The sequence below is a fragment of the Chelonoidis abingdonii genome, chromosome 4 (assembly GCF_003597395.2).
Source record: "Chelonoidis abingdonii isolate Lonesome George chromosome 4, CheloAbing_2.0, whole genome shotgun sequence".
Classification (NCBI taxonomy): Eukaryota; Metazoa; Chordata; order Testudines; family Testudinidae; genus Chelonoidis; species Chelonoidis abingdonii.
This window is the reverse complement of record NC_133772.1, coordinates 110,176,651-110,200,804: the sequence shown is the minus strand read 5'-3', so window position 1 is coordinate 110,200,804 and position 24,154 is coordinate 110,176,651. Positions and strand designations below refer to the sequence as shown.

Below are 24,154 nucleotides of genomic sequence, written 5' to 3'. Positions count from 1 at the left end.
CAACTCTAAATCAGAAATGGGGGTGCATGGCTCCAGAGCATCCCTACAATAACAAGCTAGCGTTTGCACGTTTAATGATGGAAAGAGTTTAATGTCCAACTGCTATGGGGTTATTGTAAACAGGGAAAATGATTTTAAAAGGGGTGCAAGCTCCCTGGGCCTGGCTCCACAGGAGCCTGAGGCGGTGGTAGAGGCAGGGCAGCCTGCGTGAGGTATTGGAGGGATGGGACCATTAATTGCTTTGATTGTTTATACTTCACCTTGTCAGAAAGGAAACCGATCCCCTCACCCTCCTTAACTCTCCCATACCCATTGGTGGCTCTGGGCTGGTGCTGGCACACAGAGACATTTAATCAGTTGGGTAAAGAGCAAATTTATTCTTTGATCCAAATGGGAGCAGCAGTGGCAGCACCTCCTGTGCTCATGCCCTAACATGGCAGGAGCTAGAAGAATGTTTGCAGTTGTTTCAGCAGAATTTAGTTTTCAGCAAAGCCTTGGGCTCCGGCTCCTTGTTTTTCAAGCCTTGTTTATGGCACTGATAATTCTTTAGTGTCAGGTTTAGACACTAAGCATTTTTTCCATTGCTGCATAAGAAAGTAATTAGGTGAAGATGGAAAGGATGTTCTCCCTTAGAACAAAGAAACCAGCAATGGCTTTTATCAGGCTGTGCTCTCTGGATCCAATAGCTACATACTTGCTATCACAAACTGCTTCCTGGACAGAGACTCAGTCTCAGCTACAGAGAGGGAAGGGTTGATTGCGCATTGGAAAATCCCAAAGCACCCCTTGGATTTCCTTAACAAACAGCTTCATTGATAAACCAGCAACCGCCACCAGGGTCAAATGCCAGTCCAGCCAGCTCCCATCACTCCTCGCAGACTTGGGTAGATACAGGTAAGTGCTGTAACTTCAGCTGCAATAGTATATCACTTAGTCTCTCTCCCTGATAGTTTGGGCCAAAAAGAAAAGAGAAGCTCCTATGGACTCCAGCTTAGCCCATGTGTTTCCACTGCCAGCTCATTAACCCTATAGTGGCTGGATGACAATATAACATCCTGCACAGAGCACTCTGGTTTTCTCTGGCCTAGCTTTAAGATGAGATTTGAAGAGAGAATGTGACTCAAGGGCCAGTAGGGAGGGGGTAGGTGGGTAGAGAGAGAGCTGGTTTTCCTCCCTTCTTTGCCTGGTCCATCCTCCCTTGCCCACACCATAGAGAGCAGCAGGGAAAGGGTAGGAAGGAGACTAAGAGCAGGAAAGTGGTGGGAGCAGGCAGCAGAACAGGTGGCTAGGAAGGCAGTGGGGGAATCTGAGAGCAGAAGGGTAAAGTGGACTCAGGAGAGTTCTGAAAACGAGGCACAGGCATTAGAATTGGCTGTAGAGCTGGGTGGGCAGTGATGGTGGGTTTGCAGGGGCTGTGTGTATGGGTAACCTGGCACCACTTCCTGGCCAGAGGGAGCTAGTAATTAGCTTTGCCAGCATAGGAGGAGTTGGATGTTCAAGGACTAGGATGACTTTGAAGATTTTGGCCATAGATGCAAAGTTCTGGCCCTGACCAGGAGCTCAGAGAGGGGGAGGGCAGTGCTTAAAGTGAAGTGTGTGTGTGTATGTGTGTGACAGCAATGAGAGTGACATCCCATCTGCCTATCCCATCTGTCTTCTCCAGCCCCCCCATCAATTTTGCCCCCACATGCCCCCAGCCCTACCTGTGCTCCTGGTGCAGCTCCAGGGGTTTTTCACACCCCTTTCCATTGCCCATGAGGGCTGCAGCAGAGTTGGGCTCTGCAGGAGGAAGAAGGGAGGTGCAGAGGATCTGTCCCTGTTGCTCACTCTAAGGGACTGGGGAGCACAGCTGCCCTGAGCTATGGGGACTTGGGCAGCACTGAAATGTGGCCCTGCAGAGACCAGGCTCAGCTGTAGAAATGTCACTTGTTGGGTTTGCTACCCCTTCAGACTCGGCTCATCTAAGCCTGCAGGTGGCCTTTAGTGCTGGGGTTGAGACAGCCACTGGCAGGGAGAACAGAGCATTTACATTGGAAGCAGGGAAGGAGACAGCTGGGACCTCTGCTTCCATCAGGAGGTGCCCAGGAGAGTAACTGGTGGTACTGAAAGCTGCCCCAGTGTCCTGGAGGGTGTGGGCAGCACGAGAAGCGGGTGGGAGGAGAGGTTCCCTCCTCACCTGTACAGAGCAGAGTTTCTGCTGCCAGTCAGTCTGGAACAGTTGGAGCTGGGTGAGGTGAGAGGCAGACCCCTGCTGCTGAGACACTGAGGGAAGGAGGGTGCAGAGAGGACAGGAGTGGGCAAATGAGAGGGGCCAGTTGAGGTGAGCTGTTATAGGGGGAAAGGGCCTTGTAAGGCTGGTGATGGAAAGGGGAAGGGTCTGGATGCAGCTCCCCTGGATCTGCCAGTTGTGCAGAGGTCGCAGACCTGCCCGAGCTATCAGACAATGTTCAGGTTGGGGCGAGTCAGACTCTGGCATGAGCTGGCAGAAGCTAGTCCTGGGGTCCAGTGGGGTAGTTTTTTCCACTGGTGAGTCACGTCGGAACAAAGTGGATATACAGGTGCTCAGGTGACCTGCTGGGATTTATTCAGATATGACCACCCTGGAGCTGCAGTGAGGTCTGCCCTAGATATTCTAACTGGCAAACACCCCTAGCAGGGCCTGCCCAGCGGCACGTACCAAACAACGCCCCTCTCCTAGTGGGCACATGCCCCTCTCCTCCCTGCTTTCCTTGTGCACTGAGATACGATGAGATCTCAGTATGCATTTAACAAGCTTATGCCCACAAGTGAGGAGAGAAGTCAGACTACCACTAATAGTGTGTGCTGCTGGAGCCTCTTCCGCCACTGGATTGCCAGGGGAGGGAGTTCAGTTTCAGACCCTCCTGGGAGGAAAGTCTGTCCTTGTCTCAGTTGAGAGGTGACCATGGTGGGCAGAGGAGAGGGAAGGCGACCTGGCGAGGATGCAGTCAGTTGGTAGTGCTGAGATCAGGACCCTTGGCTGTTTTCCTGCTAGATCAGTCCCATCTCTTGGGACTAGAGGTGATCTTTTCGATCACCGCCTAATTGAAAACACCAGCTACTCACAGTGGAGGCAGATGAGGAGGAGGCTAGTGCTGCTCTTCTCCATCCTGCCTGGTACTTTCCCTGGCCTTATCTCCTGGTAGAAAGGCTGGTCTTGTAGCTGAAGGATCTAGAGCTTTGGCTGGACCTTTTCTGACCAGGCGCCATGGATGTGAAGAGATGAATACAATGAAGCACAGAGCTGGGACTTGGGGGATCGAGCTCAGAGGCTGGTCCACTGTCTGATCTTGAGCAGGGCAAACTTCCTCTCTCTGGGCTTCAGGTTTGACCTCTGGGAAACGGGACTAACAGTCCTCCTGCCTTCCCCGGGTATGCCGGCTAAATGTGTTGGGGTTCGTTCAGAAGATCCTAGCCCCTGTGGCATAGGGGTGAAGGGCCCTGGCCAGAGGTATAGTCTATCTCTGGGTCTCCCCCATGTACCCCTGCCTGCCCACCTTCATGGAACGCCTACAGCTGTTGTAAAATTCTAACAGTTGCTGTGAGTTGGGGAAGCTGAGCCACAGGCTTGTTCAGCAGCAGGGAGACTGAACACAAGCTCTCTGAGCACGCTGTGGAAGGGCCTCCCTCCCCGGTTGCTCATGGGTTAATGTTTCTCTGTTGTAGTTTGTTTCCCTTTGCCAAAGTGGGTGTTGCTGGAATGTCTCCTCTGGTAAGGAGGGGGCCGAGCTGTGTCCTCTGCAGAGGGGCGATGTCAGCATCAAAAAGTCACAAAAGGGGGAGGTTTCCAAAAATAAAACTCCATCCCCTCCAGACTCTGCCAGTGCCAGAGGCAGGCGAGAAGGTGCTTGGAGCTGTCTGCAGAGAGCGCAGTCTCTGACAGCCAGGGGAGAGGAGGGATTGGGAGTTCTCCTTTCAGGGGTAGGAGGGACGGCTGCAGCCGCTCTGTGCAGCCCATGCTGTTGGGTTTGCTGTGTTACCTTCGCCCCAGGCTCTCCAGCTCCTGCAGGCAGCAGGTACTGATTAAGTGCCCTCCCTCCCGTCTCCCCCAGCACATGGCAAAGTGAAGGACTTAGAAGGCTATTTCAGGGGACTCGCTCAAGGAACTTTGCCTAGTCTCCTTCCCACAAACTCCCATTGGATACTTGGCTTCATGGGGCTGTCAGCCACACGCTGAGTGCTCTCTGCTCCCTTCAGCACTGGCCTTTCCTCTCGGGCAGGCACCATGAGGGGCTCCTGGAGCAGTTTTCTCCCTCTTACTTTAGCTCTTTTCCTGGGGCTTGGGGATTCTCAGAGAGACTTTGCTGGAAGATTTGATCCAAGTTCTTCATTCCGAACCGAAGCTGGGAGCAGGGACACAACTCGGCTAAGGCTGCGGAACCAGGGTAGTAACTTGGGACCCACGGGCAAGGTATACAGCCTGTTCCAAGTGCACAGCCCTTCTGCCTCGGAGCACCTGCCAGCAGCCTCTCCTGTGGATCACCCAGCCTGGGTGAGGAGCTTGACAGGAGGGGACAACAGGGAGCAGCCGTCTATTCCTCCAGATCACAAACTACCTGCTCCCCAGAGTGCCCGAGGGCAAGCCAGCAACCTGAAGATAGCTGCAGACTCTTCGGATGGGACCCTCCTTCAGACCCCTGTGCAGAGGCAGAGGATGGACTCCTCACGCCAGCGACAAAGAAACGGGCTCAAAGCTCGGATAGTGCCCAGGGCAAAGGTGCAGAATGCCAGAGGCCGACTCATGGGGTAAGTGCAGCCAAAGGGGTCTTGCTGCAGGACCAGGTGCCTAATGTGACTCCTTCTATTGCACCGACTAAGAGGTCTGAGCTGGGAGCAAAAGGGCCAGAAAGGTCTCATCTTCAGAGGACCTCAGTATGTAGGGACTCCAGCCCCAATGCTCCAGCCACAGGAGGGACCTCTGGTGTTGGTCCCATATCCACCTGCTCTTTTCTCACTAACCAACCATCTGTGCCCGCTGGCACTGCACCTATGCCATCCCTAGGAGGCAGAGCTCCAATTGTCTCTCTCTCCGAGGTCACTTACCCACTTTCTGTCCCATGTGCAGTAATAAGGGCCAGTCTGTGCTCAGCTTCAGCTGTGCTGACCCTCGCCTGCCCCTGGCACACAGCCCAGCGCCCAAAGCAGCTTAGGAGTCAGCTCAGTTACTTGCTGTAACAACGTGTGTATGTCCCCCACGTGCAGGAGTTTGTGCCCCGTCTCAGCACAGAGAGCGTGTGTGAGAGCACGCGCGTAACGTGTTGTCTGCAGAATTTCTCCTGGATGTGTTGCCTGGGAACGGGCTGGTTGTGCTGCCCTTCTTGCATCGGTTTGTGGCACAGCAGGGTTGCTGTGGTTCACACAACTGTGTTGCATTGCAGGCTGTAGCTTTTGCTGCCCTGCTCGTACAGGAGTTTTGTGTGTAGCCTTGCAGAGAGTGCAGTGTGTGTCTGTGGGGCGGTGCAGTGGGGTGGGCTGTTGTGGCCCCTGCTTGGCTTTTGGGAATGTAGGTGGGTTGCCATGGGCTTGGACTGCAGGTACTGGCCTCCTGGCACATTGCACATGGAATGGGTCCCTTGTAAGTTCTGCGTACAGTAGCTTCCAGCTTCGCACAGCTCCTGCTGGCTCAGCTGGAGGAGGCTTCCTATGACTTGCCTGGCACAGCTGCCTCCAGTTCCAGCCCCTGCCATGGTAATGTGGAGGTGAGGGGAGGGGGCATGTGGAGGGCCTAGAGACTCCGCAGAAGAGCCCTTGGCCCTGTGCTTCCTCCCTCTCCTGCCGTTCCTCTCCCTGCTCCCCTGCCCTGGATGTACCTCTCAACTCGCTCTGTGGTGTAGTGGTGCTCATGAAGCCACCCTCCCTAATGAGTTAGGAACACCCAAACTGCCACTCATGGTCACCCTCTCAGCATAGTCACAGAATAATGACAGAGAGGGCTGGCTGGGGGCTGATTGCTCAAGTGCCTTCTGACATGTGAGCTTAGTGGAGACTCACAGAAACGCTTTCTTCCAACACTGAACAAGAAACTTTACTAGAGTAAGGAGAGCAGCACTATTCCTAAAGCTTCCCTCCTCCCCACCCCAGCCTCACTGCAGAGCTTCTGCCTAGAGCTTTCCTCTGACCCATCCCACCGGCTTCCTACAGCAGATTTAAAGTAGCGGCACGCACAGCCTTACATCTCTTCCGCTCCTGCCCCCCCCTTGCTCTATAAACATAGTTAATAATAATTAATAGTTAAGAACAAACCATAGCTCTGGACGAGCCTCTAGCTTCCTCGCTCATCCAGCACTGCTCACCTTGTGGCCCTGAGGAGGGGCTTGTCCAGTGGATTCACTTGGATTATCAAATCCCATTCAGTCAGTTCAGGACACTTAGCAGAATGATCGCCCTCCACTAAGATTGTGGTGTAAGCATCATTGCTCTTGGGATCACATGGCAATTCAACTGGGCTTGGGGAATCAGCTGGAGATGCTGCCTGCTACCTCTGTAATGAATACCCAGATCAATCTCAACCATGTTCTTGGGCTGTAGCTACTTAGGGACAAAAGCTGATGTCCAGTTTATCAAGGGTGGGTGCCCTGGTTTAAGGTTGGGTGGGGGGTCAGGCTACAGTCAGATGGCTAAAGAAGAAAACCTGAGACTTCGTAGAAGTAGCAGGTCTCATTCTTTAAACAGGATCACTTAGGATGTGAGGATGGCTGTGTTGACCCACAGACAGCTGAGTTTAGTTTACTCTCATGACTGTTGTGGGGAAGCATATAACTCAGAAGAGCTAAGAGGTGAAAACATTATCTAAAAGTTGTATCTGTTCTCTTAGCAATCTGAACTGCTCCCTCCACCAGTCTATTCACTTGTGGGTGATGAGGGCTGGAAGTAAAATCCTTGAAATCACACTGCATCTCAAAAGCTTGGAACGTGGAGCTGGCATATCGTGGGTCATTGTCAGTGACTATTTATTTCGCCTGGATGCCAGGACAAGAAAAGTTGCCTTGTTAACTTTTCTCTGACCTGCTGACTTGGGGCGGAGGGAGGGAGTGTCTAGTAAGGTGGAGAATTTTTGCCTAACTGGAATAGTCAGTGGCTACCAACATGTTTGTTTTCCTAACACAAGCCTAGTGCTATTCTTTCCCAAAGCCTATTGGATATAATGTTCTGGATAGGAAAGTGTCTTTGAGTTGTGCCTTTCTGGTCATTCTACAAGACTCATGATTCCATCTCATCTGTCTGATTTTCACCTTTGTTATACTTGCTGTGTTTCTACCCAGGAAATTCTGTCACTTGAAGAGGCTTTATCTTATGGGGTTTTTTTTCTCCTGCATGGGAATGTTTCCTACCTGCATCACACTTGCACCCCTTTCCTGCAGAGTGCCTTTCATTTTCACTCACTGATGACCAGGCAAGATGCACCAGCTATTCCACAGTAGCTCAGACACTAAGTATAATTATTTTGAAAGTTCTTTGTTTAAAACCTCAGTTACTAGATAATGTCTTATTTGTTTTTTCTTACTGATTCCTAATTGCAGTGCTCTGATTCTCCATATAAGGCCCTAATACAGGCCCACCACACTTTGGCTCCAGTGGAGACATACCCTGAGGTTTAATTTCCAGCTCAGGCAGACATAGCTGTGCTAGCTCTATCAGAGCTAACTATAGAAGTGTAAGTTGCAGCAGTGTGAATGTCGGGAGGTTTCAGATGGGTGGAACCTGGGGTGGCTTGCCCATCCTGCTGCTTGCGCTGCCAGAGCTGCGCTGCCAGAGCTACACTGCTATATTTTGTTTGCTGGCTTGATCAGAGCTCGCACGGATATGTCCGACCAACCTGGGAATGACATCTCCAGCTCCAGTGTAGACGTGCCCTTGTGCTGTGCTCTGCACCCTTTGTCAGAAACACCCCATTCCTTTCTGCAATAAAATGCTCACCCTCGTACTTCCTAGGAAGGGTGGCATAGCTGTCTCCTCTCTTTCCTCTGGGACAGCGATGATCCAGGTGTGTGTTTAGCTTCACTCCCTGTGGTAAAAATGAACGCAGTGCCATATCCTGGGGCCTAGGCCATGCTCTGTGTTCACTGTGGCTACAGTGTGAAAGCTGGGGAAGGGCTCCTTCCATGCAGGCCATTGAGTGAAGCCAACTGAAAGTCTTTGGGAGAGCTGAACTTTGGTATTGTGTTTTGCTGGCTTGGAATGAGTCAACTTCTGACACCATGTCCGGCGTCAGTAGCAAAGAATCACAGAAGCTGCTTTTTTCTAACCCTGATCAAGGAGCTTTATTAGAATAAGAAAAACAGAATTATCCTGAAAGCTGCAGTTGCTCTGTGGAGCTTTGCTTAGAACCGACCCCTCCTGACTGGTATCCGTACACATGCCGTCCTACCATGGATCACAGTGTTCCTGCCCACTGCCAAGGATCAGCCCATGTTCAGGTTGGGTGTGGTCAGTTTGCTTTTAAAATGTTTGTACATCTTTTGATGTAGTCCTTGGACTTTTGGGCCTTGGTGTCCCAGAGCTGGGAGCCTCTGAGCCGTTGAAATGTCTCAGAGGCACCCAAGGTGTAAATATGCTACAGAGCTGGGTGAATCGCTAGCAAGAGCTGGCCAGCTCCCAACTCAAGGCAGACATGTTACAGTATAGCTGGGTGCTTTCCCATTGCACAAGCTGCTGAGTGTCGTCTCTACAACTGTGGAGCTTGTGCTCCCTCCTCCCCACAGCCGGCTGGCTCCTGAGATCAGACATAATCACACAGCTCCTATTATTAGTGCCCACGAGGTGCTCAATGCTTTCCAAATGGAGGAGAACATCTTCACGAGCCACCCCCGAGGCTGTTGTGCTGTGAGCCCCTCCTTCTCCCCGCTCCTGGCAGCGGGAGCGGTAGGTCAGTGGAGATTGGTTAGGACATGAACAGTGGAAGTTAGCAATTCTGTCATTTATGCATGCACAGGCATGAGACTGGCACACTGCATGCATCCCTCATCAGTGCTTGGGAGACACACTCAGCTCCTGCCCTGACACATGTTGCTCCCCTGTCAACACCACAGGACTCGCACTGCACCATGCTTTGGTTGATGCAGTTTATGCCCATCCCTCCCCTGCCAACCCCACCACCTCTAGCAAACGTGTCATAGAAAAGATAGGAACAGAGACATGAAGGTTTGCAGGGCAAAGCTTTCAGGAGTTGGGAAACACCCAAGTTAGGCTTACATGGGCAGCCTTAACTCTGCCCCTAACACAACTGCTTCATTCCAATACAATCTTCAGTCACATAGTCATGTGTCTTTTCTGGAATAATCCAATACCACGTCATACAGTGCCCCTACAATCTTAGGGCACATCCAATATACAAGAAACTGCTGTTTAATCTTTTTTGTTCACACTGATGTCTTTGTTTTTCAGTCTACAGAATCTGTTTATTCAGACAGCATATGTGGTGTGTTCTCTCTCCAGGATGTGTTCCTTAATAATGTAGTTAACATCCGAAGGCTGCTCAGGGGCTGAGGCAGTAAATGATGCTAACTCAGATACATATTTTCAGAGGCTTGTCTATGCCAGCAGCTTTTCACTCTCACTCTGTGTTGTGTAAGAAGGGTTTACGGTGAACTGCTCATATAAAGTTGGATGAAATTCTCTGGTCTGTGCTATACAGGAGGTCAAACCTTGATAATTTAATGGTCCCTTCTGGCTTTAAATCTATGAATGACTTTAGTGGAGCCTGTGTATTAGTAATACACTGTGCAGTGCCTAGTACTACAGGATGATGCCTAGAAGGTTGTAAAAAAATGTATCCTGTTGTAATATTTGGGAAAGCATGTGATCACATAATGGAGCTGTGCACACCATTAATGTGTGCAGCTCCGTGATCTTATCGCTGCTTCTTTTGTCCTCCTTCCCCCTAGTGTTTGTTACACTTGCTTGAATCTGGTTTCCAATAAGATTAGAGAGTCTTCAAGGCTTGTGTCATCTTATGTGTGTGTGGAGCACATGGTACAGTGGGGCCCTGATCCTGACTGAGGCCGCTGGGTGCTCCTGCAGTACCAATAATTAATAAGGAAGGCGGTATTGTAATAAACCGAGGGGCAGAGTTAAGGTTGCACATTCAGCCGTGGCTGTGGCTTTTCCTGACGTGGGGGGCAGAGGGGGCTTTGCCATGCAGACCGTGCATTCTTGAAGGTTCGTTTTCACTGTGGACATGTAGGAAGTTACCTGCTAACTTTGGAGATGAGGCTGTGAGTTGTTCCCTCTAATTTTTGACAGGCCGTGTGTGCAAAAAATGTCTTCTGTGAAATTCTTGTGCGTGTGGTGTTTAGGATCTGTGTACATGCACACAGCTTAGAGGGAACAGTGGGTGTGACAGGAAGTCCAGAGAAAGAAGACAAGGCTTCTGTCTTTCTGTCTCTCAGCACTTATGGACCAGGGAAATGGCATCTGGGGGAAAGACAACGACTAAGGCCCTGAGCCTGGAAAGAGAACCACATGGGTGGACCTCTCCCCATGCACAGAGCTCTAGAGATCTCTTGGCAAGATCAGGACAGGAATGACTCTGTCACAAAAAAGGGAACCCTCTTCCCCCTTGTTGCCCCTGATGCTTGTTTCTTAGAGCACCTGCCAACCCTATTGAGTGAGGGAGGGGCAGCCTCTCTTGTGTTCAGTTTGAGTGCAATTTGGGGCTGCTATCTCCAGACTGAGGTGTTTGAAGATTACAGAGCACGTCTAGCACCACAGGGGAGAGCTGCTAAATATGATCATTATCAGCACTTGGCGTAGTCAGGGCACTGTACCCTAATAGACTCATCCCCACAGGTACATAAGTATCTCAGCCCTGTGTTATTGGTGGGAAACGGAGACTGAAGTGAGGTGACTTAACCAAGACCCCTTTGGCACTCAGTGGCAGAGCCAGGATTAGCACATGGGCCCTCCTGAGGCCCAACGCCATGCACATTTCTCCTGAATGTGTACAAGCACCTGCTGTGGCTGAACTGAGAGGGCTTGGGCAAGGAGAGCTGTTTGTGGAAATTTCTTCTTTTTACTCTGGGCCTTTTGGGCTGTGTTGAGCTTGGTACCACCTGGTGGTGATACTGGGAACTGCTGAGCACTCCTGCCACAGAATGGCCAGGCTGTGTACCTACCCTATGAGTTATAATATCTGTGTGCCTCTCACCTCCGCTAGCCCTGCATGCAACAGAATGGGCACTAGTCACTACCTCTCTCCAAGGCTTGATTCCCTCCCTGCTGCTCAGTACAGAGGGTGGGACTTCTGGTCTCTGCTTAATATGCTGCACTCAGCTGGAAATGCCATTCTAGTTTGCTTCCCTTCAGCAGGGCACAGGGAGCGTGGATTACACGTGGCCAACCCACCGTGCCCGTGCTGCCATAGTAGCCATACATGCATGGTGACTGGCAGCATAGGGGACAGTGGCATGGGGCAACCTTCCAACAGGGCTCTTGGGTTCAAAGGCTGGTGGGTGCAGAGCAGCCCCCAGCAAGGCACTGTGCCTAGGCTATCGGGTTCAGAGGGCTAGTGACACAGAGCTAGTCCCCATCTAGGCTCTGGGGATTGGCTGATGCGTGGTGGCCCCCTGGCTGGACACTCTTGACTGTGCTCTCAGGTTTCTGGGTGGGAAGCACTGGGCAGCTCTGGCAAGACACCATATTTGAGATCGCAGGGTCGGTGAGTGCCTGCCATTCAGGCTGTGTGTTTAGCTCTGGCTGGTGTTATTCACAGGGCCCATGTCACTCCACACAGCCACTTCTGACCTGCTGCGTTTGCCTCAGTTCAGAGGCCCTATCACCTGCGTAGTGGTTGACTTTTCACACATACAGAACTCCTCGTTGTGGGGCAGCCCTGCAGCTACCTAGCCTAGAGTGTTGCTCCCCCAGCACCGAGCTGCGAGCTCCCAACTCGGGGCTGCGATGTTGGGGGTGAGGGAACCCCAGCTCCTGTTCCATATCAGTGCCCTTGGCTGGAAAATGCCAGAGGAGAAGGCAGCAACCAGAGGGCTCTTCTCTGAGTTGCGTGGTTGCTGGGAGGCATTGGCCATGGAGTGCACAGTGAGCTGCATGCAGCTGGGGGCTGCTATTCTGCCAAGCTGCAAGAAGTCAGCCACTCCCTGGAGCACCATCGCTCTGAGCTGTAAACACGCCATGCTCCTCAAACCTGCAGGGGTTTATTTTGAATTCTTCATAAGACAACAAAAACCACATGGCATTCAAGCCATGAAAATGTCAAGTAAATGCTTTAAATGTAACCAGATGCTCCCAGGGCTGGTTCCTGCTCAGTGAAAAACCAAGACCACTTTGCCCAGCTCTATAGCCCCCAGCCATCTTCTCCCCAAGTCTCCCAAGGCTCCAGCACACCTGGCTGTCCATTAACACCGTCTCATCAGGAGGTGAGAGAAAAGTTTGCTTCATTCCCTGTGTGGCTGCAGCAGTGCAGCCCATGCAGTCTGGAATAAGAATAACCCTTAGCACCTCGCTAGCATTTTACTGCTTCCAAGAGCTTCACAAATATTTAGCTAATCAACCTTCCCCACCCTAGAGTGGCACCGGGGCTGGCGAGTTTGGCATCACTTTGGGAGTTTCCTAGCTCTGTCACTGACTCGCTATGTGATCTTTGGCAAGTCCCTTTCTCTGTCCCAGCCTCAGTTTCCCCATCTGCAATGTAGTGCTTATGATACTGACCTGCCTCCCGGGGAGTGGAGGATATGAGTTAGTGTCTAGAAAGTGCTAAGGATTAGGATTGCCCATGAGCCTGGAGGACACAGCAAGGCTGCGACAGTGAGTCTGTCACTACAGGCAGCAGCAGGCAGGTCCTGCCAGAAACGGTATAGAGGGGCCTCAGGGCAGGCACTGAAAAGATCAGCAGCAACAGGATGAGCCCAGAGGGAGCTGAGCCTGGGGGAGTGACACAAAGCACCTAGTGATCATATCCTTTTGCATGCACAGCTCCACATGTGCTCCTCAGACATGGTTCTGCTGCCAAGATAACCATGACTCCTAGCGAGTCAGCCCTGGCCTCTCACTCCTTTCCGTGCTTCTTCTTTGTGCTCCTGCTTCACCCGCACAGCCTCTGGCTGCTCTTGCAGGTCTGGCAGCAGCAGCCTTCCAAGGGAGAGTCAGACCAGCCCCCAGGGTGCTGGGGTGCAGCTGTCCCCCTGATAGCTCACATGAACCGGGCATCTTGATGTGGTGCCCTCAGAGTGCGAGGACTTGCTAGGTACTTACTGGGCCACCTGCTCTATTCCATTCTTGCACTCTGCACCCCATAACATGTTGCCCACCCTATGGCCTGGGAAGAGATCAACTCTCGCCAGCAGACACTGAGAGGCGTTCCCTCTGTGTGTGCATGCATGTGTGAGCGAGCGAGCGAGCGAGATCTAGACAAAGATTCCGGACTTCATTCCACGAGGAATTGTTGGTTTGATCTGAGGCCAAAGCAGCTTCTCTGGGGGCGGCGCCTGCTCCTGCCTGCAGAAACCACCTTCTGATTGTGCCAGTAATTTGAGGCAAGAACAGGAAATGTTTATGCTCCTTCACAAACCTGCTGAATGTGATTTGCAAAGTGCATCTAGGCCACCTCAGGGAGGAGTGGGGAGCTGTGGTGATGTCCCACCTCACAAAGCTAGCGGGGTTGGGCCTGGTCAATAATCAGATGGGAGGCATGCAACAATATAATGGTTGGATGTTTTTAGACATCTAAAGATATGGTGCAGCTAGGGTTGCCAGGTGTCTGGTTTTCGACCAGAAAGCCTGGTGGAAAAGGGATATTGATGACCAGGCTGTTAAAAATCTGGTTGGCCAGGCTGGCAGCTCCCTATCTGGCTCTGTGAGCTTCCCTGGAGGTGACGACATGTCCCTCGGCTCCTAGGCAAAGGTATGGCCAGGGGCATTCTGCACGCTGCCCCTGTCCTGAGCGCTGGCTCTCCACGGCCAATGGGAGCTGTGGGGGCGGTGCCTGCGGGCAGAGGCAGAGTGGAACCGCCTGCTCATGCCTCCACCTAGGAGCTGAGAGACATGTCCCACTTCTGGGGAGCCCCCCCAAGATAAGTGCCACCTGGAGCTTGCACCCCTCACTCCCTCCTGCACCCCAGCCCCCTGCCCCAGCCCTGAGTTCCCTCCAACACCCAAACTCCCTTCCTGGAACCTGCACCCCGCACCTCTTTCTGATTCCCCTCCTGTACCCCACGTCCCTCAACCCTGGTCCACCCCAGAGCTCGCACCCCTGCCTCAGCCCAGAACCCACTCCTGCACTCTGAACCGCTCATTTCCGGCCCCACCCCAGAGCCTGCACCTCCAGCCGGAGCCTGCACCCCCTCCCACAGCCCAACTCCCTGCCCCAGCCCAGTGAAAATGAGTGAGTGAGTGAGAGTGGGGGAGAGCGAGCAACAGAGGGAGTGGATATGGAGTGAGTAGGGGTGGGGCTTTGGAGAATGGGCAGGGCCTAGGGGAAGGGGAGGGGCAAGGGTGTTTGGTTTTGTGCAATCAGAAAGTTTGCAACCCTAGGTGACGCCTAAGCAGACAAGATTTGGGCTTGATGCAGGAATTCCTTCTATGGCCTGTGTTATGCAGGAAATTAGCTAAGATGACATAATCAATCCTGCTTGCCTTAAAATCTTGAATATTAATAAGAGTTTGATCCTGAAAAATCAGTAAATGCTTAACAACAAGTTACTCGGCTACAGAAATCATGCTATCTACTTCTAGTTCCACACAGTGAAATGCAGCCCGTTCTGGGGTGAGCCATGTAGCTGTTTAATAGTGCAAAGCAACACTTCACAACAGTTTGAAGCAGGAAATGAAGAAGAATACTGTATCCACTTGAAGCAGCAGGGGAGATAATTACCAATGCTGGATTAGACGCAATGCTGGAAAACCATTCTGTGAGATCTTTAATGGCCCCCAATTGTCAGGACTTCAGATTGCTCATAAGAACATAAGAACGGCCTTAGTGGGTCAGACCAAAGGTCCGTCTAGCCCAGTTTCCTGTCTACCGACAGTGGCCAATGCTAGAGGGAATGACCAGAACAGGTAATCATCAAGTGATCCATCCACTGTTGCCCATTCCCAGCTTCTGGCAAACAGAGGCTAGGGACACCATCCCTGCCCATCCTGGCTAATAGCCATTGATGAGCCTATCCTCCATGAATTTATCTAGTTCTTTTTAAAACCATGTTATAATGTTGGCCTTCACAACATCTTCTAGCAAGGAGTTCCACAGGTTGACTATGTGTTGTAAAAAACCACTCCCTTTTTTGTTTGTTTTAAACCTGCTGCCTATTAATTTCATTGAGTGACCCCTAGTTCATGTGTTATGAGGAGTAAATAACACTTCCTTATTTACTTTCTCCACACCAGCTATGATTTTATAGACCTCTAGCATATCCCCCTCTACTCATCTCTTTTCTGAAATGAAAAGTCCCAGTCTAGTTAATCTCTCCTCATATGGCAGCCGTTCCGTACCCCTAATCATTTTTGTTGCCCTTTTCTGAACCTTTTCCAAATCCAGTCTATCTTTTTTGAGATGGAGCGACCACATCTGCACAAAGTATTCAAGATGTGGGCGATCATGGATTTGTATAGAGACAATATGATATTTTCTGTCTTATTCTCTATCTCTTTCTTAATGATTCCCAACATTCTGTTCACTTTTTTGACTGTCACTGCACATTGAGTGGATGTTTTCAGAGAACTGTCCAGAATGACACCACATTCTCTTTCTTGAGTGGTTACAGCTAATTTAGACCCCATCATTTTACATGTATAGCTGGGATTATGTTTTCCAATGTGTATTACTTTGCATTTACCAATATACTCATGAGCAAAATGGCACCTCTGGCAGTGCAGTGCCCCCAGCAACCATGCTAGGACATTGAGGTTAGTACTGATTCAGCAGGGGGAGTGCTCCCTACTGAGTCACCCTCACCACTCCCCATAGTACAGGGGTGGGCATACTACAGCCCGCAGGCCAGATCCAGACCCGCAGGGCTTTGGATCCGGCCCGCAGGATTGCCCCCTGTGATGCCATGGGCCCTGCACCCCTCTCAGAAGTGGCTAGCACCATATCCCTGCAGCCCCTGTGCCCTTGCCTCCAGGCACCGCCCTCTGCAGCTCCCATTGGCCAGAAATGGGGAACCGCGGCCAATGGGAGCTTTGGGGGAGGTACCTGGAGATGCGGCAAGGGCAGCACAAGTGGAGCCCTCCGCCCCCTCTCCTCCAAGGGCTGCAGCACTTCCTGAAGTGACGCGGGGCTGGGAACAGGGCAGGCATGCAGGGAACCTGCCCTGGCCCCAGTGCACGCTGCTGCCACCCCAAAGCCTGAACCCCTCTTGCCCCCCAACTCCCTGTCCTAAGCCCCCTGCCTGCACCGTGCACCTCTCCTGGACCCCAACTCCCTGCCCTGAGCCCCCTCCCGCAGTCTGCACCCCTCCTGCACCCCAACCCCATTCCCTGAGCCCCCTCATGCACCCTCACCCCTCTTCTGCTCCGATCCCTTGCCCTGAGCCCTTTCCTGCACACCACACCCCCTCCCACACCCTGCATTCCCTCCCGCACCCCAACCCCCTGCCCAGCCCTGCATACAATTTCCTCACCCAGATGTGGCCTTTAGCCCAGAAAGTTGGCCCACCCTGCCGTGGCACCTGGATGTTCCTTCCTAGGGGGTTTCCCTTCCAAACATTTAAAAAGCCCAGCCTGGGTTGGCTTGAGAGCTCAGGCTGCAGTGGTCTGGGTGCAAGGAAAGCCCAGATGCTGTAGGAAGTGGTTCTGTTGGTGTCTCTGGAGCTGCTGGCTATGAGGTGTCTCTGGAGCTGCTGGCTATGAGGAGGCCTCACGGTTTCTCTTTTCCTAATCCTTTCATTTGTGACTGCTTAGGCCGAATGTCTGCGGGGGACAATGCTGCTCAGGGTGGACAACTGCTCCTGGCACAAACAGATGCATCAAACGTGAGTACGAAAGAACCATTGATTACAGACATGAGTCATGACACTTAATGCATTATGGCAGGCACTCAGCTATCCCGGTGATGGGTGTGGCAGGTGGGCCAGAGGATGCCCCTTCCCAGTCCTTTGGCCCTGAAGCCCCCTTAGTCGTTACACTGCTGTCTTTGAATTTCTCCATTATTTGGTTGAGACATAAACAAGGAGAGAATTCACTTCTCTGCCTGACTCACCCCAGTCTCTGTTACGGACATGGTGTGCTTCCCATGGCAGAGAGACTGGAGCACCAACTATGGGTGCTGTTGCATATATAGTTCCCAGAGCTGAGCTGCATGTCCCCTGTTGGTGCTGCAGCACTTCTGGCCAGGTCAGTGGTCCATGCTAACATCGGCTGCATTACAGACCAGCCCCCTTCCCCTTGTTAATTTGTTATTAATCAGGATTGGGGCCCCACTAGGCTGGGTACTGCACATATACATTCAGAAACATGGGCCTGCTTCTCAGAGCTGAGAAATTTGAAACAGGACCCAAGTGATTGTGAAAAATTGCAGGAGGGAGACTGGTGGGGGAGGTTAGTGGAGGTACGATCACATGGCAGCTGGTGTCCCCCAGACTGATGGTTCCAAATGATCTGAAAGTTTTTTACAAAAGCAACTAACTAGCTTGGCTAAGGGGCTGCCCTGGGAAGGGCTGGGGTGTGGGAGCCTTAAGGGGGATGTACACACTAGGGAGACAACAGAAAACGGCTTGAACACTCACTCAGTCGCTGACCACCTCATTACTGGGGAGCTGCTCTCCCAAGGAGGCTGTGTCCCTTCTTGCCTTCCCAAGGTAGGAATTACTGGAGCAGTGTGAGTACAAACACCTGCACCCCCATCCCTCAGTTCTGTTTTGGGAACTCTCTTCCTCTCCCTGACTGTTACTTCAGAACTCCTCTCTTGCCTGTAAATGCAGGGCCCTCTGGGCTGGGGCCTCCTGCAGGGCAGCTCCTCTCAACACATTCATAGGACTAAAACAGAATGGAGTGATTTACAGGGAAATAAGCCCATGGAGGGGGCTCTGGTGACATCATTAACCACATAACTGGAACCCCAGCGATGCAATTAATTACATTGTAAATCAGGGCAGCTCACTGGTTGCTGGTTAGTTTTCTTAACCTGTGGATCCAGCACAGCTTGTAAGTTTCCAAACACATAAATCCTCTAAAACCGCAGAATGAATGAAGAGAGGGGTTTATCCTGCAAATGCCTCAGCTCCACCATTTGCTGCTGCCATGCTTCGTGGATCACCCGCAGAAATTTGCCTTTTCTCCTCTGACCTGGTGCCCAAATAATCATGGAGAGACTCTGCGCAGAGAACATGTGTAAATCCAAGCAGCAGTCTCTCTCCTTTCCATGCCTGTCTTCAGTGGGCCTGACTTCTGGAGTTGGCCACCTGGGAATTCTGCTTCACCCATCTGTGATGTTGTAGTGGAGCAGGGTCTGCATCTGGGGTTTATAAAGTGGAGTAGATTGCAGCTGCTCTTCTTGCGAGCCCTGTAAATCAAACCTCTGTTACACGCAAATAAGGAGAGCAATCGTAAGAGTGAGGAAAGTCTGGAAGAGACTGGATTCTTGAGCAATAAGCAGCATTACAGAGAAAGCAGAGGAGTGGCTAGTTGTCCGTGTCTCCCCTGCCCAGGCACTCAGGGTCAGCATTGTGTCCACAAACTTGTCTGGTTTCCTCACAGCCTTGTTTAAACACAACAGGACATTCTGGTGCACAAAAGCCATGAGTGATCATTGTAGGCCCACACTGGCCAAGATCTGCAGGGAGAGAGATTAGTGCAATGTGTTATACTGGAGTGTCATGAGGGGTAACGACAAAGGATTGAGCAAAAGGAAGTGTAGGCAAAATATCAGGAAGACACTGCCTGATGGTGAGATAGGTCAGGCTGTGGAACCTTCTCCCAAGGGAAGGGATGGGAGCCCCGTTTAACAGTAGACTGTCTGAGACGACAGCAGGGGAACAGACAGCTAGATACAGAACTTAGATCTCGTCCTTCTCTGGATTCTGTGACTTAATATGGAGAGGCAGCCCATGGAGACCGCAGGTCCCAAGCCCGGGAACGTGGCCTGCCTTGAAGAGCTCTCTCTTCTATTGTGCTGATCTCTTGGACTAAAGGCTGATGACTGCCCCCAGAAGGGAACGGGGAGTACTAGCCCTTATGAGAGGTCTCAAAGTGCTTTACAAATGAGGTCAATATCTGACTTGAGTTGGGAAGGTCTCCTGAGTTCTGCTCTGTCCACAAGGAAACACTGTCAGCAGTGGTCTGGTGACTGGCTTTTGGTTTCTGGCCGGGCTAGGAGGATGCCACGGCTTGAGTCACACTACAGACCACCTCTCCCCAGCCTTCAGAACAAGGCTTCCTCTGAGCCAGTGACAGCTCAGCCAGGGCCTCTATTGTTCCTTTGGTCTTCCTCTTAATGCCTGCAGACGCCTACGTCCTAACGCTGGGGCCTTTGCAATAAGGAGCCTCAAGCTTTCTTTTCCCATCTCCTGCCCCAGCAAATCTTGCTTAACCTTATTCTTGCTTGAAAGGAGGCTGGACAAACAGCCCCAATTAGGGCCACTTCCCTGTTCCCCCTCCAGGCTCCTTACCCCCTTCAAGATCTTGCAAACCCACTTGAATTCAGCATGTTTCGTTCAGCCCATTCAGGGTCTGAGCCTCTCCCTAGCTCAAAGAAGGAATAAGTGCCCTGTCCTTGAGGGAACTCCCTGGAAGTCAGGGATGGGCTAGAATCCTCCTCCTACCCACACTCCATCTCTAGCTCTCTGTCTCTGCCTGTGTTTCTGTTCTTCGGTTTGTTTGTGCCTCTCCTCCCTACCCGCCGAGGTCAGGCCCTTGCATCCATCTGGGGCTCCTCAGCTGCAGAGTGTCACATATGTGAGTGCTTTGCCCCCTTCTGGCTCATTTGCATGTTGGGTTGATGTTCTGTGCTAATTACACTTAGCTCTTGGCATCATCTTGCTGCTCTTTCACTGCCAATGAAACATGCAGATTGGAAACAGGTTTCTTAACTGCAACTGATGGATCCTTAAATCAAAGAAAATTGAGACCATGGCTGTCGAAAGGAGAGGGGCCTGCAGATCCCCCCCCTTCAGGAAGAAGAGGTGCCCACTGGCACTGCAGTACCGTGCCGTCTATTATTCTCACTGCCACACTGTGCCTCCCACATCCTCGGCACCCTCTGATATCCTTTATTCCTGGTTGAGAGTCTCCCCTGCTCTGCCCAACAGGCAAAGGGGGTCAGGGACTGGCGCACTGTGGCTGGGACTGGGGCACTGTGGGTAACTGCCATTAATTTTCCCACCCGTTCCTGCTGCAGTCACTGCTTGCAAAAACTGTTTGTTTGTGCCAAATCTGGACATGGTTTCCCTCCTCCCCCCCCACCCCCGCACGCCACCCCATGTCTCCTTTTAGCTGAGCCTGCCAGGAAGACACACGTCCATACAAGGACATCACAGCCACTCCCTGGGCAACCATTTCTGATGGGGAATGAAGAAGGTGGGGGTGGAGGGAGCCCCCTCACTAGACCATTTTCAATAGTGGCAAAGAGAACTTGCTTAAATTTGCAGTGAGATGGTTCCTCCATCCACCTTGGGGCCCAGTGTCCATCTCAGGTGACATCCTCCTTTCAGTGAGAGTGAATCTTGGGCTCCACCTGTCAGCCTGGCTGAAGTGAAGAGGTGAGATGGACCCAGCCTTCCACAAGCTCTGCTCTTGTCTGAGCAGACCCTGGGATCTCTTCCCAAGGGACATTTGCCCCCTGAACATTGCTGTGTCAAGTGCTCTCCCTCTTTTGATCTCTTGCTGGGCTGGAACTGAGCTGTTTCCATGGCAAAGCACGTTCTAGGCCCCTGGGTGGTGATGCTGAAGGGGATCTGATGCTTGCCATGTGCATGGGAGCCACTTGTCATGGACTTCAAGAAATATTCTTGTTCTGCTGCTAGACACTAGTCCTCACGGCAAGAATGGGGTGCCTTTGTGCCCCTGGAAAGGAACAGGGTTTAATTTGGGCTTACTCTGGGTGGGGTCCCTACTAGTGCCCCAGATTCTTGGGGCAGGGTGCTGTGTGGGCAGTGATCTGAGCTGTAACAAAGTGGGGTTCGGGCAGAAGTGGGAGCTAGTTTGAGGCCTGTGGTAGGTGCAGGTGGGGGATGGGGTGGAGGAGATCAGAAACTCCTCAGTACAGCCAATGGTATTACTAACATGCCCATCCCAAAATATCCAAGCCCCCTGTTTCCAGCTTCTTTGTTCCTGCCTGGCTCCGGTTCTAGTGACCCTCTCTGCATAGTTCAGAGTGAAAGTATCTGCTGCTGCCAGAGGGGGGTGTGCAGGGCACAAAATGATGCGTGGGTTGCAATGGACCGTGAGTCCAGGAGCTGTCTGTGCCCTTGTTGCGTGAGGCTGCTGTAGTAGGTGGCCCTGAAGCCAGTGTGCACCAGAGTTCCTGGAAAACCTCCCCTTTGGGTTGGCACCATCTGACTCCACGTTCCAAAGCCACCTCCAGCTAAGTGGAGTTCTCTTTCCATTGTAAACACATGTACGTTCCTTTCTTTAGCACAAAAATGCAGGAGTCTTGAGTTCTTTCCTGTTCGGGGTTGAGTTTCCCTAGGCCAGCCTGGCCTCTGAAATATCTCCTCTTTCCTCTCATGGCGAAGTGCGATTCTTCCTTTCCTTGTCTTTTTATAGCACTCTTGCTGTGCTGTCACTTCCTAGCTTGGAGTTCCCATCGTGCTGGCTGATTAAAGCCTTCCGCTCGTGAAGTGTTCCTGCTGTTGCGCCGAATGTGCCAGGACTTGTGATGGAGACAGGGACTGCATCTGCTCTGCAAAAGCCATTTGCAGGAGTCAGAGCAATGGCCGAGGAGAGTGGGTGCCACAACTGTGCCTGAACCTTCCTGATTGGAAGGAATTGGAGATGGGGGCCATACTAGGCAGCTCTGGGACATGCTAGGGGGAATTGGGAAGGAATCTGTGCTGCTTGGTCATGTTTGCATAGCTGTTTAGATTTATGGATGAGCAGGTTAATGTATCTGTTTTAGAACATTTCAGGCTCCCAGAAGCATTTGACTAGAAATTAGAATTCATGGATGTGCCAACAGACCAGAGGAGCTGGAACATCATCTCTGGCCCCAAGAGATTTCAGACAAGACTAGGGCCTCCCAGAGGATTCAGGGGGCCTCGGAAAAGCAATTTCTGGGACCTCTTCCATAAAAAAAAGTTGCAATACTATGGAATACTATATTCTCGTGGGGGCCTGGGGCGAATTGCCCCACTTGGCCCCCCCTTCCCCCGCCAGGCAGCCCTGGACAAGACAGCCCAGTAACCAGCATTCTGTGCTGCCTATGGGGCTTTCCCTATCCATCCCAGGCACCCCTTTCCCCCCTGTTCTGTCCATCTGGCTGTAAGAGTGCACCTGCCCCAATGTTTTTATCCTGGTCTCAAGTGGGATGTGTTCTACTGCAGCTCAGTGTCCGGGGCAGTCAGAACAAACTTGGATTTCAGGGGAAACCTTTGTAAATAAAAGTTCAGCCTATGGAATCTGCCCAGAGTATCCGAGAACCCCAGTGACTTCACCTGGGTAACAGGATCTGCCCAGGTCGTCAGTGAGAGAATGAGGCCCCGCTTTGTTCACTGCAGGATCTTGTGATTGTTAATGTAATTATTCTGGAGAAGCCAAATAATTTCTGTTCTGGAGCAAGAGGCCAAAGGCTGACTCACCTCCTTTCCCCACCCCACCGGCAGCCAAACAGTAGAGAGACGGTGTCTGTAAACAAAGTGCAGGGCCGGCATCTTTCTCTCATTAGGGACTTTTTGGTGAGCAGCACAAATGCTATTTGGGAGCTGGGTTCCTGCCCATGTGGGCTGCCCAAGACTGCTGAAGTGCCAGGCCATTGTCGGCAAAGATTAATTAAAAGGACACTGTCAACATGCAGAGGCCTGACAATGTCCCTCCCTGACAGGGGATGGTAAATCTCAGACAGGCCTTAGAGCAAAACCTTTCTCTCCTTGAAGCTAAACTAATGGTTTGGCTGTGTAAACATTTCTTGGTCCCCAGCAGTCTCCCTCCCCATGCTGTTCTGCTGGAGTTTGGGTTGCTGGGGACACTCAGACTGATATTTTAAAAGCTGCCTAGGGGACCTTGGCATCCTGTTCCCATTAATTTCCCAGCCATCATGTGTTTTTGTTTAATTTTTGATCTCCTGATCTTGTACATGGAGCAAATCAGAGGATTGATCCAGATGAAAATGCAACCAGAGACAGTGTGTCTGTGTGAGAAAGGAGGGGAAGAGCTTCTATTTAGGTCTAAAGGCCATAGGTTGGGTCTCAGCACTGAGACAGGAGAGATTGTATGGCCAGAATGTTGCCCCTATTCTTTGAGGATCTAATGCCTGTAACATTCCAAGCACAGTAATTTTCTCCCTTCTCCAGCTCACAGTTTTCCAGGGATTTCCATTTGTCATTATCTGTGAGTATGACTGAATCCAGATCTTGGGCAAAATTCTCTGGCCATGTGGCTTTTTCCAGTTTTGGGGGTTGAAATGCAATGGGGAAAAAAGGGAATTTCCTGAGACTCAAAGGCTGAGAAGATGCAGAAACATGCAAAATTCTGGGACACCTGGACAGTTCCTGCTAAACTGAGAATTGGGGAGAGTGGATGAGTTAGTTTTAATTTACTGGACAAAGTTTGCAACCGCTTGGAATGTTCCTTTGTTCCTACCCAGACAGATCAGCAAACCAAGCTGTCTGCCCCTATCCATAGGAGCCAGAGTGGGGCAAGCCCCAACCCTGCTCCCCAGCTGGAGCGGGGCAAGCCCCAGACCCCACTCCCCAGAGGGCCAGATTAAAATGCCTGGAGGACCAGATGCAGCCCCTAGGTTGTAGTTTGCCCATCCCGTGCTAGACCTACTATTATTTTGATTAATACTGTTGCAGTGTTGTCAACTCTCATGATTTTATCGTGAGTTGTGCAATATTTGTTGTTTTTCCTTAAAGCCCCAACTCCTGGAGACAAGTGATTACTGGAGAATCTCAGTTTTCATTTTAAAAGAGTATGTTTCTACCCCTAATGGTGCAGAGAACAGCTTGAAACGTGACCTGCGTCAGGTTGCATGTAATCTAAGAGCTGGAAGACAAATAAAAAGAATCCAATATTTATAATTTTTTTGAGA

The 24,154-nt window shown here is 51.5% G+C and overlaps 1 protein-coding gene across 4 annotated transcripts in view; it reads left to right on the top strand.

The window, feature by feature from the left end:
• Positions 1 to 3,748: 3,748 nt before the first annotated feature.
• Positions 3,749 to 24,154, top strand: part of LTBP2 (latent transforming growth factor beta binding protein 2) — a 122,716-nt gene continuing 102,310 nt past the window's right edge. For all 4 annotated transcript variants that reach the window (XM_032802065.2, XM_032802067.2, XM_032802066.2 and 1 more), the window contains exons 1-2: positions 3,749 to 4,764; positions 16,873 to 16,943. In XM_032802065.2, coding sequence (XP_032657956.1) covers positions 4,244 to 4,764; positions 16,873 to 16,943 — 592 coding nt within the window. In that variant the 5' untranslated portion in view covers positions 3,749 to 4,243. The remainder of the gene's footprint in view (positions 4,765 to 16,872; positions 16,944 to 24,154) is intronic.